Source organism: Chrysochloris asiatica, unplaced genomic scaffold, assembly GCF_000296735.1.
Source record: "Chrysochloris asiatica unplaced genomic scaffold, ChrAsi1.0 scaffold00226, whole genome shotgun sequence".
In the NCBI taxonomy this organism is placed as follows: domain Eukaryota; kingdom Metazoa; phylum Chordata; class Mammalia; order Afrosoricida; family Chrysochloridae; genus Chrysochloris; species Chrysochloris asiatica.
Genome location: NW_006408744.1, coordinates 1449462 through 1466329, shown reverse-complemented (window position 1 = coordinate 1466329; position 16868 = coordinate 1449462). Strand labels below are relative to the sequence as shown.

At 38.5% G+C, this 16868-nt stretch overlaps 1 protein-coding gene across 2 annotated transcripts in view; it reads left to right on the top strand.

Annotated features, from left to right (window-relative positions):
- The window catches only part of SEC61A2 (Sec61 alpha 2 subunit (S. cerevisiae)), a 52099-nt gene that overhangs the window by 9110 nt on the left and 26121 nt on the right, over positions 1-16868 (top strand). Inside the window, exons 3-4 of one of the 2 annotated variants that reach the window (XM_006873164.1) lie at positions 1882-1947; positions 12273-12351. In XM_006873164.1, the coding sequence (XP_006873226.1) occupies positions 1882-1947; positions 12273-12351 (145 nt within the window). The remainder of the gene's footprint in view (positions 1-1881; positions 1948-12272; positions 12352-16868) is intronic. The other variant, XM_006873165.1, reaches the window with a different exon arrangement.

Sequence of the window (16868 nt, the reverse complement as noted above, 5' to 3'; positions counted from 1 at the left end):
ATCTTAGGCCTTCTTCAGATTTTTTTATCCTTTTTTGTGCTTGCTCTTCTGTCTTAGTAGTGTTGAGAGATTTATCTTCTAGCTCACTAGTTCTGGCTTCTATGTCTTCAGTTCTACTCCTTTGCCCTTTCAGTGATTTGTCCATTTCTGATATTCTGTCATTCATCATTTGGACCTCTTTAGGTAGGTTTTGAATTGTTTCCAATGCTGCATCTATCTTATTTGATTGTTCCTGTAGTGCTTTCTTGACTTCTTCCTTATTTTTCTCAACTCCATTGTATAGTGTTTTGAAACATTTTATAATTATTTTTCTGAATTCCTTCTCCAGCATTTCTAAAGCCTGCCCATCTTCTAGTATGGAGTGTAGGTCTACTTCCAGCTCATTTGCTTCAGTCACTTTATCTTGTTTCTGGACATGTGCTGGTATGGTCATCTGCTTCTGTATTTTTGGCATATTCAGGAGTTATCTGTGGCCTTAATACATAGATGGGTGTGTATTTTGGTATTTTTTATGCTTTCTGATTGCCTCCAGGTAGATTTGATCAGGATATGGGCTTCCCTTTTCACTCTTCTTCCTTATAAATTTCAAGATGCCACTGTTGATTGTTGTGACATAGCTCATGATTTAATTTTTAGCATATTTCCTAGTGATAAACAGTTCAGGGCTGGCTGTGTCCGTTTTGCACTGCCGTTTGGTTTTAAGTGTCACTTTAAATATGGGAGATCTGTGTGTATGCGTAATAGAGACCTCCGGGGTTGGGGGTGGGATATCCACTCACTCAGGCACCTCCTGTAGTCACCAGAATGCAGCTGCACTGACAGCAAGAGACCAATGAACAGATACCAAAAAAAAAAAAAAAAAAATGTCCACACCTTTATCTCTGTGGTTCTGTCAGGTGTCCATGGCTGCTCTGATCCTTCCCTCGCTTGGTCTCGCCCAAGATGGTGGCTCTGGGAGCAGCTGAGTGTCTTGAATTAGAAAGCAATGGATTTCTTGCTTCTGCTACAAATTCCCCTAGCTGTAAGCCTTCCAACTTTCTAAGTATTCCTTTATATGTGGTTCAGAGTTCTGGCACCATCCCCTGAGCCTGCTTGGTCCGGTATTCTGTGTTGTTGCTGACAGAGCTCCTCACTGCACTTCTACCTGATTTGCCATCTTGTTTCTCCATTATCTTTTCATTACATTTTTTAATAAACTTTTTGAAGCCTCCTTATATATTTCTTCCTTACTGCTTTGAGACTGTAAGAATAGTTGCTCTGGTTACTTTTAAGTCATCCTATGAAAAGGGAGCTTTTCATGTTCTATGAAATATCCATATAAGAGTATTACAGGCAGTCTTACCGACCTTCGCGTTTTAACAGATTTGAGGTGGATGTGACTTTCCATCCACTTCAGTTTCAGTTAACATCTTACTGTAATGACTGAGGATGTCTGTATTCAGATTACTTTTACAAAAGTTCAAACTATTTTGGAGAAGTTCTGTTTTACCTCCTAAACTAGTATGAACATACTTCTGGTGTGATACTATACGATAAGGATTGGACTGCGAAACACAACGTAGGTAGCTCAAACCTACCAGCTGCTCTTTGGAAACCCTATATAGGGTTGCTATGAGTCGGAATCGCTTTGATAGCATTTAAGAACAACTAGTGTGAAGCAGGAGAAAGATGGCGCTTTCTGCTCTTGTGAATATTTAAAACTTTGGAAAAATTCTATGCAGGATTGCTATGATTCGGAACTGATTGGATGGCATTTAACAACAACAAACCTGATAGGAGAATATTGGCTATGATTAAATATGACTGTTGGGTTGTATTTGCTGTTTCTTAGTTTTGATTGGTACTGATTTTTTTTTTTTTTTTTATTTTATGTTTATACAGATTCAGTTTAGAGAGAAGGTACTTTGGACTGCAATAACCCTCTTCATTTTCTTAGTATGTTGTCAGGTATGTAATGCATAATATATAAATAGCTGTACACTTTTTCTGAGGTTTTGGTTGAGTAGAATTTGAAAATTTTATTTTCAGTAAAATACATGGGGAGTCCTGGTGTGGTGCTGTGGGCTAATGCGCCAGACTGCAAAGCCGTTTGAATTGCAAGGTCAATGGTTCAAGCTCACCAGCTGCTCCTTGGAAGCCCTATACAGGGTTGCTATGGTCAGAATTGACTCAACGGCACTCAACAACAACAGCATGCAGGAAGATATTCAGCTTTATTGTTCTTTTTAATCTGAATGATTTTGATAGTGAAAATGGTTAGCGTCCTACTCTATCTACCTTTTGCGCTCCTGGTGGTGCTGTACTATCAGCACTGGACTACGAACTGTAAGTTTGGAAGTTCAGCCCAACCAGCTGCTCCTCAGAAACCCTATACAGGGTCACTGAGGGTCATAACTAACTTGACAGCAATTAACAACAACAACATCTACCTTTTTGGGAGCATGGTGGCTCGATACGATAAACACGAGTTTGAATCACAAAGTCTATGGTTTGAGCCCTCCAGACACTCCATGGGAAAAAGATGAAGCTTTCTGCTCCCTCAAAGATTTAAAGCCTCAGTAGCCCTGTACAGGGTCACTATGAGTTGGAACCAACTCCACAGCACTTAACAACAGTATCTTCCTTTTGGTTTACTAGTGGGGTTAAACATTTTTTCAGATTTTCACTTAATGGATTTTTCAGTTTTTCTCTTGATTTTTTTTTTTCTTACTGATTTAGTACGGCTTCTGGTGTGGTGCTGTGGGCTATTGCGTCAGAGTACAAAGTCATTTGAACTGCAAGGTGTGGTTCAAGCTCACCAGCTGCTCCTTGAAAGCCCTATACAGGGTTGCTCTGGGTCGGAATTGACTCGACTGTACTTAAGCATATATAAGATGCTAAAATTTTTGACATATACAAAAGTACATAAAATATGTTGCTGCAAAATTGTAGAAACCTTTATTAGAATATTAAAATGTGAAATAATTGTTTGTGGACATAACCTTCATCTAGGTCTATACACTATCGAAGGTGGTATTTCCATCACTCTAACTCTTTGTCTTTCAGTTCACACCATGGCAAAATGGCCAAAAGGAACAAGAGTTATGTCCCTTGTACCTTTTAAATGTTCTTTGAAATGTTGTTTGGGGAACAGAAAGACTGAAGGGGCAAGATCAGAAGTATAGGGTTCATGGTGTAAGTGTAACCAATAGAATTTTCATAGGCCAGTCCTAGCTATCTTCGAGGAATGAGTGAGTACTTTGTTGTGATGGAAACAATTCCCTCAGTACAGTTCCCCTGCATATTTCTCACTATTGCAGTTTTTCATTTTCTTAAACCTTCATCATAATATGCTACTGTGATCGTCCTGTGTCCTTCACGAAAAGCTGTCCCCTTTGGAATTTTAACAATAAAAATCCCAAAGAAGCCACATTTTAGAACCTCTGTGATATACAGTGTTTATGCATTAACAAAATTCAGTGGTACTTTTTAAGACAATTTTGCAGACAGATTAAATTCATAAAATGAAGATACAATGTGACCTATGTTATAGGGTATCAAAATACACTTAAGATGTATTTTATTCTTGTTACATGCTATGGAGTTGGTTTTGACTCTTACGGACTCTGTATAGGGTTTCGAAGGCTTCAAGTCTTTCTGGGAGCAGAAAGCCTCATCTTTTTGTTTACACTAGGAAACAGTAAAATAGAATAGGTTCATGATATGGAGAAAAGCAGTAGATATTTTCTTTTTGACAGGTGAAATCATTAGATTATTAAATTGTGCTTAGTTCACTTCTCGCCTCCACCTCTTTACTTTTTGAGTAGTGAGAGAGAGAAATAACAAAATAATGCAAAATTAGAAAAGAACAATCCCTATTTTTATCATCTACTTTTTTTTTTTTTCTTAACATCAGTAAGTTCATTTGCTGCGTTCTGAGGCTATTATGCCTTGACAGTTATTTAACAAAGCATTCTTTCAGGACCTAATTTCTGATATAGCTAGTCTTTCTTTTCTTTCTAATTTTCCTTTTTTTTATCTTGATGTACAGGTGTATTATTTTTCTTTGAAGTTACCCTATAATTTATTAATTTTTTTCCCCTGCTTAAAACAAAATCTACTTGACTTCCTTGAAATTTGGAAGTTCTGTATCTACACTATTCCCTCTTTTAGTGTTGTAGTTGACTTCATTATACCCTGATGTCTCTGGTTCTGTTTTCAGTCTTCCAGGTGTTTGTTTTACTTTAAATACTTCTATATCTGGGTTGAGTTGTGGGTGGTGGTGTCATGAATGGTAATTTCAGGTTGCTGTCTGCCATTGTTGGTTCTCAGTCCAAAAGTCATCTACTTTTACCATCTTGGAAATTTCTGTCTTTTCTACTATGGAAAATTTTGTCTTTTCCATTAAAATAACAACAACAACTTTGCTGAGTATAATTTGTATACGCTAAAGTGCACCCACTTTTAAAATGTGCATTTTCAGGAATTTCTACATATATGTCTACGTCCATTAACCACTACTACAGTAGAGGCCGCTGCTAGTACTCCCACAAGCTCCCTGTGTCCTTTCTCAGTCAGTTTTCACTTCTCGTCAGCCAACCACTGTTCGTTTTCTATCACTAAATTTCTGTTTGTCTTTTCCAGAGTTTCATTACATAGAATTGCATAGTATTTTCTCTTTAGTCAGCCCTCTTTTCCCTCTGGTAATTTTTTTTTTTACAAGTTTATCCATGTTGTTGATATTTCAATCATTGGTTCCTGTGTATTTCTGAGTGCTGATGGTGGTGGTGTGCCGTGGAGTTGGTTCCGACTCATAGGGTTTCTGAGGCTGTAAATCTCTACGGGAGCAGAAAGCCTCATCTTTCTCCTGTGCAACAGCTGGTAGTTTTGAACTGCTGATTGTGAGGTTAGTAGCCCGGCTTGTAACCACTACGCTACCAGAGCTCTTTGCATTTCTGAGTAGTGTTCTATTATATGAATATATCACTTTGCTCATCCACTTCTTGTTGTTAGACATGGGTGGTAGCAAATTATTGTTGTGAAGTGCTGTTGAGTCAGTTCTGTGTCATAGCGACCCTGTGTAGGGTTTCCAAGATGCTGCTGGTGGGTTTGAATTGCTGACCTTGTGGTTTGCAGTCCAGTGCTGGTCCTACAGCGCCAGCTGTTATGAACATTCTTGTACAGGTCTTTGTGTGGACATTTATTTTCATTTCTCTTCGGTGAATATCTGAAAGTGGAAGTTCTGAGTTGTAAATGCATGGTTAGCTTTATTAGAAGCTGATTGGCCCCTTGTTTATTCCCTTCACAATGTATAGAAATGCTAGTTGCTCTGCCTCCTTGCCAGCCTTGGTGTATTGATTGTTCTAATATTAACCATTCAAATGAGTGCAATTTTAATTTGCATTTTTCTGGTAAATAATATTGGGCAATATAAAAATAATTATTGAGTATACTCATTCCTCATCTCTCGACATAGTTTGGTTTAAAGACCATGTCATGTAAAATCAGTGTTAAATGAGAGTCAGAGTTTGTGCGCTGTCTCACGTACCAGTGACCCTTCATTCTCCTGGTGCCCCGGTACATCTCGGGACTGGTCATCCCTCTCCACCACACCTTCTCCACTACTGTGTCACCAGCAGGGGTGGGGGTGACCAGGTTTCTTACCACCCACTGCTTCCTACCACCTTCTCTGGACAGGGTCTCCATTCATCCTCTCTCTGTTCAGGCCATGCAACCCATTGTGGCCTCCTCCTCTCTTTCCTCCTTCCTGCCTCACACACGGACCTTTGGGCCCTCACCTGACCTCCTTCTGCTTTCTTGAGATCTTGTGTAATCCCTTAATTGTCCCATGCCTTCCGTGGCAGAACCAAGACATTACAGTTGAATAAGAGAAGGTGCCCTGTGGCTGGTCAGCCTTTTGTCTGTCACGTGGCCCAGTCGTTGATAGGGCTACTGGTATATCATTCAGGGTAGCCTGAGAGGGCACCCTGACTCTGCCATGACCCTGCTTGGGAACTAGACCGTTGGAGGTGCCTCTTAAGAATTTTTTCACAATTATTTTAAATGTGGAATGTCAAATCATGAGATCGTTGATAACTCTTTCGTCTTCCATTTTTGTAAATGTATGAGAATTCTCTGTACCTGATTGGGGATGGCTCTATTACATTCCCCAACACTTGCTGTCAGTTTGTCAGACTGCACTTGCTTGTGTGTCGCTGTGATGCTAGAAGCTATAGCACTGATATTTTAAATAGCAGCAGGGTTACCCATGGTAGATAGGTTTCAGTAGAGTTTCCCAACTAAGACAGATGAGGAAAAAGGTAAAGCAGACCACTTCCGAATGTTTAGCCTCTGAAAACCTTATTAATAGCATTGGAACATTGTCTGATACAGTATTGGGAGATGAGCCCCTCAGGTGGGAATGCACTAAAAATACAGCTGGGAAAGAGCTGATTCTTTGAAGTAGAGGTGTCCTTTATAATGTAGATGGAGCAAAGCTTTTAGGACCTTCATTTCCTGATGGGAATGGTTTTCTACTCAAAATGAGACAAACAACTACAAGTATCTATTAATAATTGAAACATGGAATGGACAAAGTATGAATCTAGGGGAATTGGCAGTTGTCAAAAATTAAATGGAACACGTAAAGATTGATATGCTAGGCATTAGTGAGATGAAATGGACTGGTATTGGCCATTTTATATCTGACATTTGTGGCTTACTGTGCTGGGAATAACAGATTGAAAAAGAATGGCATCACATTCATCATCAAAAAGAGCAGCTCAAGGTCTATATTGAAATGTCTGTGATAGGATAATGGCCATACACCTTTAAAGAAGACCAGTTAATTGTCTGGTACAACCTATTGTTGTTGTTAAGTGCCGTCGAGTCAGTTCCAACCCATAGCGACCCTGTACAGGGTTTCCGAGGGTGTAAATCTTTACGGGAGTAGAAAGCCTCATCTTTCTCCCGCGGAGCGGCTGGTAGTTTCGAACCGCTGACCTTAAGGTTCGCAGCCCAATTCGTAGCCACTACGCTGCTAGAGCCTATTAGCATGGCCCAATCATTCATTTGGTGGGAATTAAGAAAACTTTGTACAGAAAAGCCATATCGAGTAAATTCAAGGTACCAAACCCAGCAACAAGTGAAGCCAGTGATGATGAAATTGAAGAATTCTATCAACTTCTTTAAGGTCAGAGGTTCGAAACTACCAGCCGCTCCACAGGAGAATGATGAGGCTTTCGACACCCGTTAAGATTTACACCCTCGGAAACCCTGTACAGGGTTGCTATGAGTCGGAACTGACTTGACGGCACTTAACAACATCAACTTCTTCAGTCTGAGATTGATCAAACATGCATTTGAGATACATTGATAGTTATTGTTGATTAGATTGCAAGAGTTGGAAACAGTAAGTATCAGTAGTTGGAAAATAGGGTGTTGGTGATAGAAGTGATGCTGGAGTTGCATGATAGAATTTTGCAAGACCAACAACTTCATTGAAAATTTAATTTTTCAACAACATAAGCAGTGACTATACATGTGTACCTTACCAGATGGACTATGCAATAATCAAATCTACTACATCTGAGGGATGAGACGATACAGAAGTTCAATATCATCAGCCAAAACAAGGCCAGGGGCCCACTGTTGAATAGAAGAAAAATTGTTCATATACAAGTTCAAGCTGAAGTTGAAGAAAATGCAAACAAGTCCATGGGAGTCAAAATATATTCCACTTGAATTTAGAGACCATCTCAGGAACAGATTTGATGCATTGGACCCTAAGAACTGAAGACCAGATGACATTCAGAACATCGTATATGGAGAAAGCAAAAGGTCACTAAAAAGACAGGAAAGAAAGAAAAGGCCAGAGGATGTCAGAAGAGACTGAAGCTGGAAGCAAGTGGAAGAAATGAGGCAGTAAAAGATCTGAAGAGAAAATTTCAAAGGGCAGATCAAGAAGACAAAAGTAAGTTATAGTAAAGTATGCAAATTATAATAAAGTAATCAAAGAAGAACATGCTCAACGTTTTTTAAGCTGAAAGAATTGAATGAAAAGTTCAAGCCTTAGATTGTAATATAGAAGGATTCTGTGGTCAAAATATTGAATGATGCAGCAAGCATAAAAAGAAGATGGAAGAAATGCTCATAGTCACTATACTAAAAATAATTGGTCAGTGTTCACCTATTTCAAGAGGTAGCATATGATCAAGAACTGAGGATATTGAAGGAAGAAATCCAAGCTGCACCGAAGACATTGGCAGAAATCAAGGCTCCAAGGAATTAATGTAATACAAATTGAAATCTTGCAGAAAACTGATGTAGCATTGGAGGTGCTCACTCATCTATACTTGGAAGAGACCCATATTTGTGCCCATTCCACAGGTGACCCAGTGGAATGCAGGAATCATTGAATATCATTAACATCACATGCAAGTAATAGTTTGCTGAAGATAATTAAAAAACACTTGAAGTAATACATTGACAGGGAGCTACCAGAAATATAAGCTGGAACTAGGGATATCATTGCTGATTTTGGATGGATTTTGACTGAAAGCAGAGAATACCAGAATGATGTTTACCCGTGCTTCATTGACTATGCACAGGTATTCAAATGTGTGGTCGTAACAAACTATAGACAATGTTGCAAAGAAAATGTATTCCAGAACACTTAATTGAGCCCATGAGGAACGTATCATAGATCAAGAGGCAGTCGTTCAAGCAGAACAAGAGGTTACCAAATGGTTTAAAATCAGGAAAAGTATGTGACATGATTATATCTTTCATCATACTTAATCTGTATGATGAGCAAATAATCCTAGAAAATGGGTTATATGAAAAGGAATGTGACATCAGGGTGGGAGGAAACTACATTAATAAGTTTCTATAAGCAAATGAAATAACCTTCAGTATGGGTTGCACCTCAATGTACAGAAAACAAAAATTCTCACAACTGGACCAATAAGCAACATCATGATAAATGGATAAAAGATTCAAATTATCAAAGACTTCATTTTGCTTGGATCCACAATCAGCACTCAAGAGGTAAGTATTGCATTAGGTAAAGTCTGCTGCACAAGACCTCTTTAAAATGTTCCAGAGCATAAATGTCAGTTTGAGGACTAAAGTTTGCCAGACCCAAGCCATGGTATTTTCAATCATCTCATATGGACGGTCCGAGAAAAAGAGGAAGACCCCCAACAAGATGGATTGGCCAAGTGGCAGCATCGATGGACTCAAGCGTGGCAACAGTTGTGAGGTTGGCCCAGGATCGGGCAGTGTTTCGTTCTGCTGTGCATAAGGTCGCTATGAGTCAGTAGATAACAGCAACATATGCATGTGAAAACTGGACACTGAATAAGGAAGACCAGAGAAGAATCAATGCATTTGAATTACGGTATTGGCAAAGAATATTGACAGGGCCAAGAACTGCCAGAAGAGCAAAACAGTCTGTCTTGGAAGAAGTACAGCCAGAATGCTTCTTAAAAGCCAGGATGGAGAGACTTTGTCTCTCATACTTTGAGGATGTTGTCAGAAGGGATCCGTCCCTGAAGAAGGATGTGATGTTTGGTCATGTGGAGTGTCACTGATAAAGAGGAAGACACCCAACAAGTGGGTTGATTACAGTGGCAGCAAGCATGTGTGCTCCAACTTAACAATTGTGGTTGAGGATGGCTCGTTACTGGTCAGTGTTTTGTTCTGTTGTGCATAGCGTTGCTATGAGTCAGCACCAATGTTATGACACCTAACAAGAATGATTTATTTAATTTTGAAGTCTTGGAGGCACAGTGAGTTAAGCATTGGGTTGCAAGATCGTCAGATCAAACCCGCCAGGGGATCTTTGCGAGAAGGATGAGGCTGTCTCTTCCGCTGCTACGAGTTTGAATCGACTCTGTATCAGTGGGTTTTTTGGTATGTTTTATTCCAGATTTCAGATCCTTTCCCATTCTAATTCTGTGTAGCTGTGTGATCATCAGTTCCATTACAGAAAGTCAGATCCTTGTTTACTGGCATCCATTTCTTCCCAGGTGCTAGTTGTGCTCCCTCATAGCCAGAAGGAAAGAGATGGGTGTTTATACGCTTTATTTTCGCTTCAGAAATGGAATGTTATTGGGGGTTCTATTGGCTTCCCAGTATGACCATGACAAGCAGCTGTGGAATGAGTCTTTATTCCATGGTTGTCTTGTTTCTATCCCCGTGACGACCACTGTTTGAACTGTTGTTTGGGTACTTCGTGATCCTCCGCCTTGGTCCCCTACCCCCTGAAATGTTGTTAATTTTTATCATTATTGTTAGTTATTTTACATTTCCTTAAAAATTATTTGCTTCATTATATCCCAGGGGAGGGTAATGTAATGGAAACTTGCCATCTAAACCTGACCATATCTTGTTTGATTTTCATTTCCTACTGCTGTTTAGAAATCTTTAGTGCTAATTTTCTATTTGTCTATCCGACCAGTTCAGTATTTCCAGTTAAGTATGTCATGCCTTGTATCTCCAAGGTACTGTACAGTATTTTGTCACGTTGAAACAAATTGTTATATGTAATACAGTACAAGGTTTGGAACTCTTCATCTGTTAGATTCATAGAAAATAGCTCCTGATCTTATAGTTGTTGAATTTCTTAGCAGAAATAAAGCTTGTAGAGTGGATTTTCATATTCCTGTTGACTGTAGGAAATGAGAGCATACCACTATTCAGGGGTGGTGGTGGTATGCCATGGAGTCGGTTCCGACTCATAGTGACCCTGCTTAGGGTTTCCGAGGCTGTAAATCTATTCAAAAACAGAAAGGCTCATCTTTCTCCTCTGGATCGGCTGGTAGTGTTGAACTCGTAAGCACTATGCTACCAGAGCTTCAGTAGGTTTCATTGTCCCACAGAGCAGTTCACCCTGGATGCAGTGCCTGTCTCTGTTAGACATAGTGATTAACCTCTTTCCCAAGTTGAGAATAGTTTACTATGGACTATGCTGTAGTGCGAATAGACTTTTACAGAGATTTTCTTACTTTTTATCCATCACTTTAGCAAAGAATATCTACAGCTACCAAGTTTACATATAATATCCATCGTTCTTGCTTCACTAGTTCTGCTACCCAGCAAGTGTTGTATTTTAAACATGAATCATGTAATAGGAAGCAATCTAAAGTTAAGCGGGTTTTTTTCCCCCAATTAAAAAAATATGTTCTCATTATAGAATTTGATAAATGCTGAATAGAAAAACAAGTCAATCATAATCCCACTATCACTCTGTTCCAGGTTTAAAAAATATTCATTGTTAAGTGCCATTGAGTTGGTTCTGACTCTAATGACCCCTGTATAGGGTTTCAGAAAAGCAGGTGGTGGATTTAACTGCCAACTTCGTGGGTTGTGGTCTAGTGCTGATCCTACAGTGCCACACCAAGACTCTTAGTTTGATTTTATATGTGTAGTTTTACAGTATTGATGTTTTACATAATTTATATAATTTTACACCTTTCTTTTTATATTACAAGTCTTAACAGTGGCACTGTTGACTTAGCTTTGTTTTTGGGCTGCACTGGGCCTCATAGGATTTTTAACACTATCCCTAGTTTTTACCTGCTGGATGTCATAAGCAGTTCCCCTCCTTCTTGTGACAACCACAAATGTCTCTGTACATTGCCAAATGTCCCCAGGAGGCAAAATCAACACTATTGAGAACCACTGGTTTATATTTAACTTTATAATGTAAGCATTTGTTCATAATATTACAAGCTTCAAAAGTGTAATTTTTAGTGACTCCATGATCATCTCCCATTGTATGTATTGCCTTCAGTGTTGCATTTAGGAGTGTGATCTTTGCTGCCTTTAGAACCTATTTGTTGTTCTGTTGTTGTTAAGTGACTTCGAGTCAGTTCTGACTCATAGCAATCCTCTATAGGGTTTTCAAGGAGTGGCTGGTGAATTTGAACTGCTAACTTTGCATTTCAAACAGACCTTGCAGTCCAGTGCATTATCCCGCAGTGCCACACCAGCAGTGCCACACCAGGACTCATAGCTTTTAAAAATTACTCTATGATTCAGTAGCTTCCACATCCAATCATAGATTCATATCACATCTTAAAATCCATTGATGGAAGTATTTACTAGTGAAATAAATAATTTTTTGTTGTTTTTATTGTTATTAAAGAACTTCACTCTTGTGTCCTTGTTTTTGTTACAGAATATGTTTTTTTCCCCCTCTGTAGTATTCCAAACATTGAATGAATGTAATACAAATTAAATGTAAACTTCATTTGTATTTTTATAAAGAATTTGATTTAATATTATAGATACCACTCTTTGGAATCATGTCGTCAGATTCTGCAGATCCTTTCTACTGGATGAGAGTTATTCTTGCATCCAACAGAGGTAAGTATTCTTTTGTTGATTTTTGATTCACACTACTTCTGACATCAAACAGATCTAGAAGTGTTAATGAACACAACTATTTTTCACTGTTTACAGAGAGGGGGAGGATATGAGAAAAGAAACACACTGCCCAGGCAGAGAGACCAATGTGTAAATAATTTACAAAATAGATTACAAGGGGCTTCAAAACGTTTGTGGAAAAGGTATCTTTCAACTTTCTTTTTCCACTAAGTTTTTGAAGCCTACTCACATTTACTCTATGAATAGAAATATGTACAGAGTATAGAGCTACTCCAGGTATGGAGGTACTCCAAGTATAGCGGTACTCCAGAGAATGGATGGATGAGTGTTGTCTAGATCTTGGTTCTCACCCCCTTTATGAATCATGCTTCTTTTGAGGATCTAATTTAATTTATGTAAATTGTCCCTAGAAAAGTACTTATACACACAGCACTAGTTGTACATAAACTTTCAGGAGATTCTGCCATTAGTTGTTGTCATGGTGTTTTTTGCATGAAACTAAGAAACCCTGATAAGCTGTGTCAGAGACAAGGAAGCCTGAGCAGCACGGAAGTTAAACTCCAGGGTGAGGAATAATAGGATAAGGGCTTTCCAGGTGCAGGAAAGCATGAGCTAAAACACAAATACGTAACAAGAGCATGATGTTGTCTGGGAAAGTTTGGGTGGGCAGTACTGATCCATGGGGCTGAACATCGTAAGTAAGAGGCCGAGTCGGGAGGTTCTTTTTGCTTGCAGTGAAAAGGAATTACTTTTTTTGAAACGCTTTAAATGGTAGGTATTTTGGGGTAATTGTTTACATTGCAAAAGTATTAATGGTTTACTTTAAAAATACACTACCATTTACATAAAATTTTTATAAAACTGAAAACATTTCTGTTTTCAGGATTATGTTCATCCAGATTTTTTTTTCTTTGTATATATAGATATATATACTAACATACCTTTAAAAAAAATAAATAAATAAAAAAAAATAAATAAAAAGTATGTATACAGGCAATTCCTAGGTTACAAGTTTCTGACTAGCTGCAACCCATAGTTGGGAACCAACCACTGTAAAGCTTATTATATTAAAATTTTGAGGCATGTAAAAAAAAAACGAGTGTTATTTTGCATCATGCATCTAAACATCATCATTATTATTACTGTATTATGTTGATCTTTTAGTGTATCTGGAAGTGTTTCTTTAATGTTTTTTATGCACAGAAAGGTGCAATATGTAAAAGACTTACACAAAGAAAACTGTGAAACACTTACTACAGGAAGCAAAAAGATACATAAATGGAAGAGCATACCTTGCTCATAGTACTCAAGTGTTAATTATGGTGAAGGGAAAAGTATTACACAATGAGGGAAGTCAGCACAACATAACCAAAGTAAAGGAAGATGCTGAGAAGTGCACAGAAATAAAAAACAGCTATGGTAAGTGCTGGAGTTGTGGTGTGGTGATGTGGGATAAAGCACTGGACCGACCACAAGCTTGGTTTGAACCACAGGGTTGGTGGCTCCAACTCTCCACCTGCTCCTTGGAAACACTATACAGGGTCGCTATGAGTCGTAACCAACTCAATGGCACTTAATAACAACAACAATGGTAAATGGTAAGAATACTGGTGGCATTGTAGGAAAAACACTGGACTGCTAACCAGGGTGTCAGCAGTTGGAACCCACTGTGGGAGAAAGATGGGACTTTCTGCCATTCCTTGGAAGTCCTTTACAGGGTATCTATGAATCGGAAAGGACTCGACAGCACTTAACAACAACAAACAATTTACAGTCTCGGAAACCCTATACAGGGCTGCTGTGAGTCAGAACCTACTCACGGCACTAGCAACAACATGGTAAATGCTGTAACATGTATACAGTCTTGCAATGATGGTAATAACAAACAATAACTTGTGACTAGATATATAGGTAAAAAAGTAAGCCACATAGGTGAGGGGAATCATATGGGAGGACACCTCATACGTATGAGGTGTTGTTGTTGTTGTTGTTGAGTGCCGTCGAGTCGGTTCCGACCCATAGCGACCCTGTACAGGGTTTCCGAGGGTGTAAATCCTTACGGGAGTAGAAAGCCTCATCTTTCTCCCGCGGAGCGGCTGGTAGTTATGAGGTGTAGTTATGGATATTTCTACATACAAATGTTCTCACACGGGGCACAGTTAGAGAAACTGCTTAGACATCTGGATTGAACTACTGGACTCAAAAGCTAAGGATCATAGACTTGGACATTTAGGTCAACTGGAAAAACAGTTGTTATTTTAAGTATGATAATAAGCTATTGCTAGCACGTATGTAGTCTTTTTCAGCTTTATAATATGAATAATGCTATAATGAATGCTATTGAACACTTCAGTAACTTTTTAATAGCATATTTCTGAAACTTTTATCTGTTTGATTACATTGTATGAATATTTTAAATTTCCAGAGGTAATACTAGGTTTCTTCCAAAAGGGTTGTATTATTTTTTATTCTGAAATAGTATGGGAGAATGAAATGTCTCTTCCCACAATGGTTATTAGTCTTTTAATCATTGTTAATCAACAGATGAAAATGATGGCTTTATTATTTATCTCTATACATACTATTTAATTTCATTATCTGTTGGTATGCACTATTTTATTACATTAAAAATATTGGTGAGTTTGCATATCACAGTTTACTTTTACTGAGCCTTTATATATATGCTGTGAGTGAACTTTCCATTAGTATGTTAAATTTCTTTATATTATACTTATGGATGTAGTAGCTCAAAATACCAACTGAGAGGGAAGGAGTCTTCACATCAAATGTCAATACTATCACATCTGTATACAGAGTTGATAGGGCTAGGCAACTTAGACATTGGATACTCTAAAATGGGTGGGCACTATAAAAGCATGAAGTGACTGGCTTACAAGTTTTCAAGAGGTAGTTTAGCTTAAGAGTGTGTGGGGGAAGGTAGCGCCCCACTGAATAGTTCTCATCTTGTCTACATGGGTCTGGTGAAAGGAGATAGGTATAAGATTCTTATAATTCAACAGTAATTGTTATTATGACTAATTACGATAGTCACAACTGTAAATATAGACGTTTTTGTAACCAAAATGGGGAATAGTTAATCTTACAGTCCAGGAACAGAGGACCCTACTACCATCAAGGGAGAAGAGCATGACGAGAATGTGGGACCGTATCCAGACACTAGAGATGGAGTCAGAGATGGGACATGGAGAGAGGGAGCAGCTGAGGACTCTAGACTCATGGAAAGGGAAAGACTGAGTGCTGGCAGCCAGGAGGCAGGCTTGCAGATTGTGCCCTTTGGTTGTTTAAATTATTATATATTCCTGAGAGTTTTTGTGTACAACCCCCCCCCCCCCAAAACAAATCCCAAAAACCCAAGGGAATAGAACCACATACTGTTCAATGACGATGCACAGAAGGGATTGTTATCATTACAATGAAATAGTGTGAAACTGATGTTTTCCCATGTAAACCTCAGTTCACAATTAAAAAAAATTCTTTATAATTAACTAGTTTAAACACAAAAAGTGAATTTATTATTTTAAAAAAATGTTCATTTTTTTAGAATACAAAGTAGTGGTAGTGGTTCTATGCTGTGGAGTCGGTTCCGACTCATCCTGACCCTGTACAGGGTTTCCAAGGCTGTTAATCTTTATGGGCACAGAAAGCCTCATCTTTCTCCTGTGGAACAGCTGGTAGTTTTGAACTGCTGACATTAAAGTTCACAGCCCAATTCGTACCCAATTGTAGACAATCGTAATTAGTCTACACTTAACAGAGTAGAATATAAACAGGAGGTCAAAAATTAGCTTTAGGAAGAGGGGGAGCCACGGTAGCTCTTAGACCTCAGCGTCAGGGATTTGTGAATCCTCAAATTCTTTCCTGAGTTCAAAATTTTAATGATAAGGATTTATACTAGACTCAATTAGCTTTTGCTAGCTAGTATTGCAAGATTACGTCATACAGATTTTGGTGCTGGGAACCCACTCCCATAGTGTGGGAGTTTTTCTGAGGAAGAGCATCAGTGGAAACAAGCACACTGGACATCTACGATTTTCTTTTTCTGATGGCCTTTTAATCTTTAAATAGATTTATAAGTACTCTTTGTGTATTAGAAACATGAGCTCTTGGTCACTGATCATTTTTTTTTGTCTTTCTTTTAAATTCCATTGCTCATAAATTTTTTTTTTTTTAATTTTTGTTATGAATTGAGAGAAAGTTTACAGGGCAGATCATCAATTTTACATTCAACAAATCATACACTTTGTTGCATTACAATGGTTATAATCCCCTCCATGTACCATCAGTTCAGTTAACAAACAGTATTTCTCTTTATTCATTTTAGCTCTTTTTTTTTCAAACACTTAGGCATATATAATAATTTAAACAACCAAAGGGCGCATTCTGCAAGCCTGCCTTCTGGCTGTCAGCACTCAGTCCCTTTCTTTCCATGAATCTAGAGTCCTCAGCTGCTCCCTCTCTCCATGTCCCCATCTCTG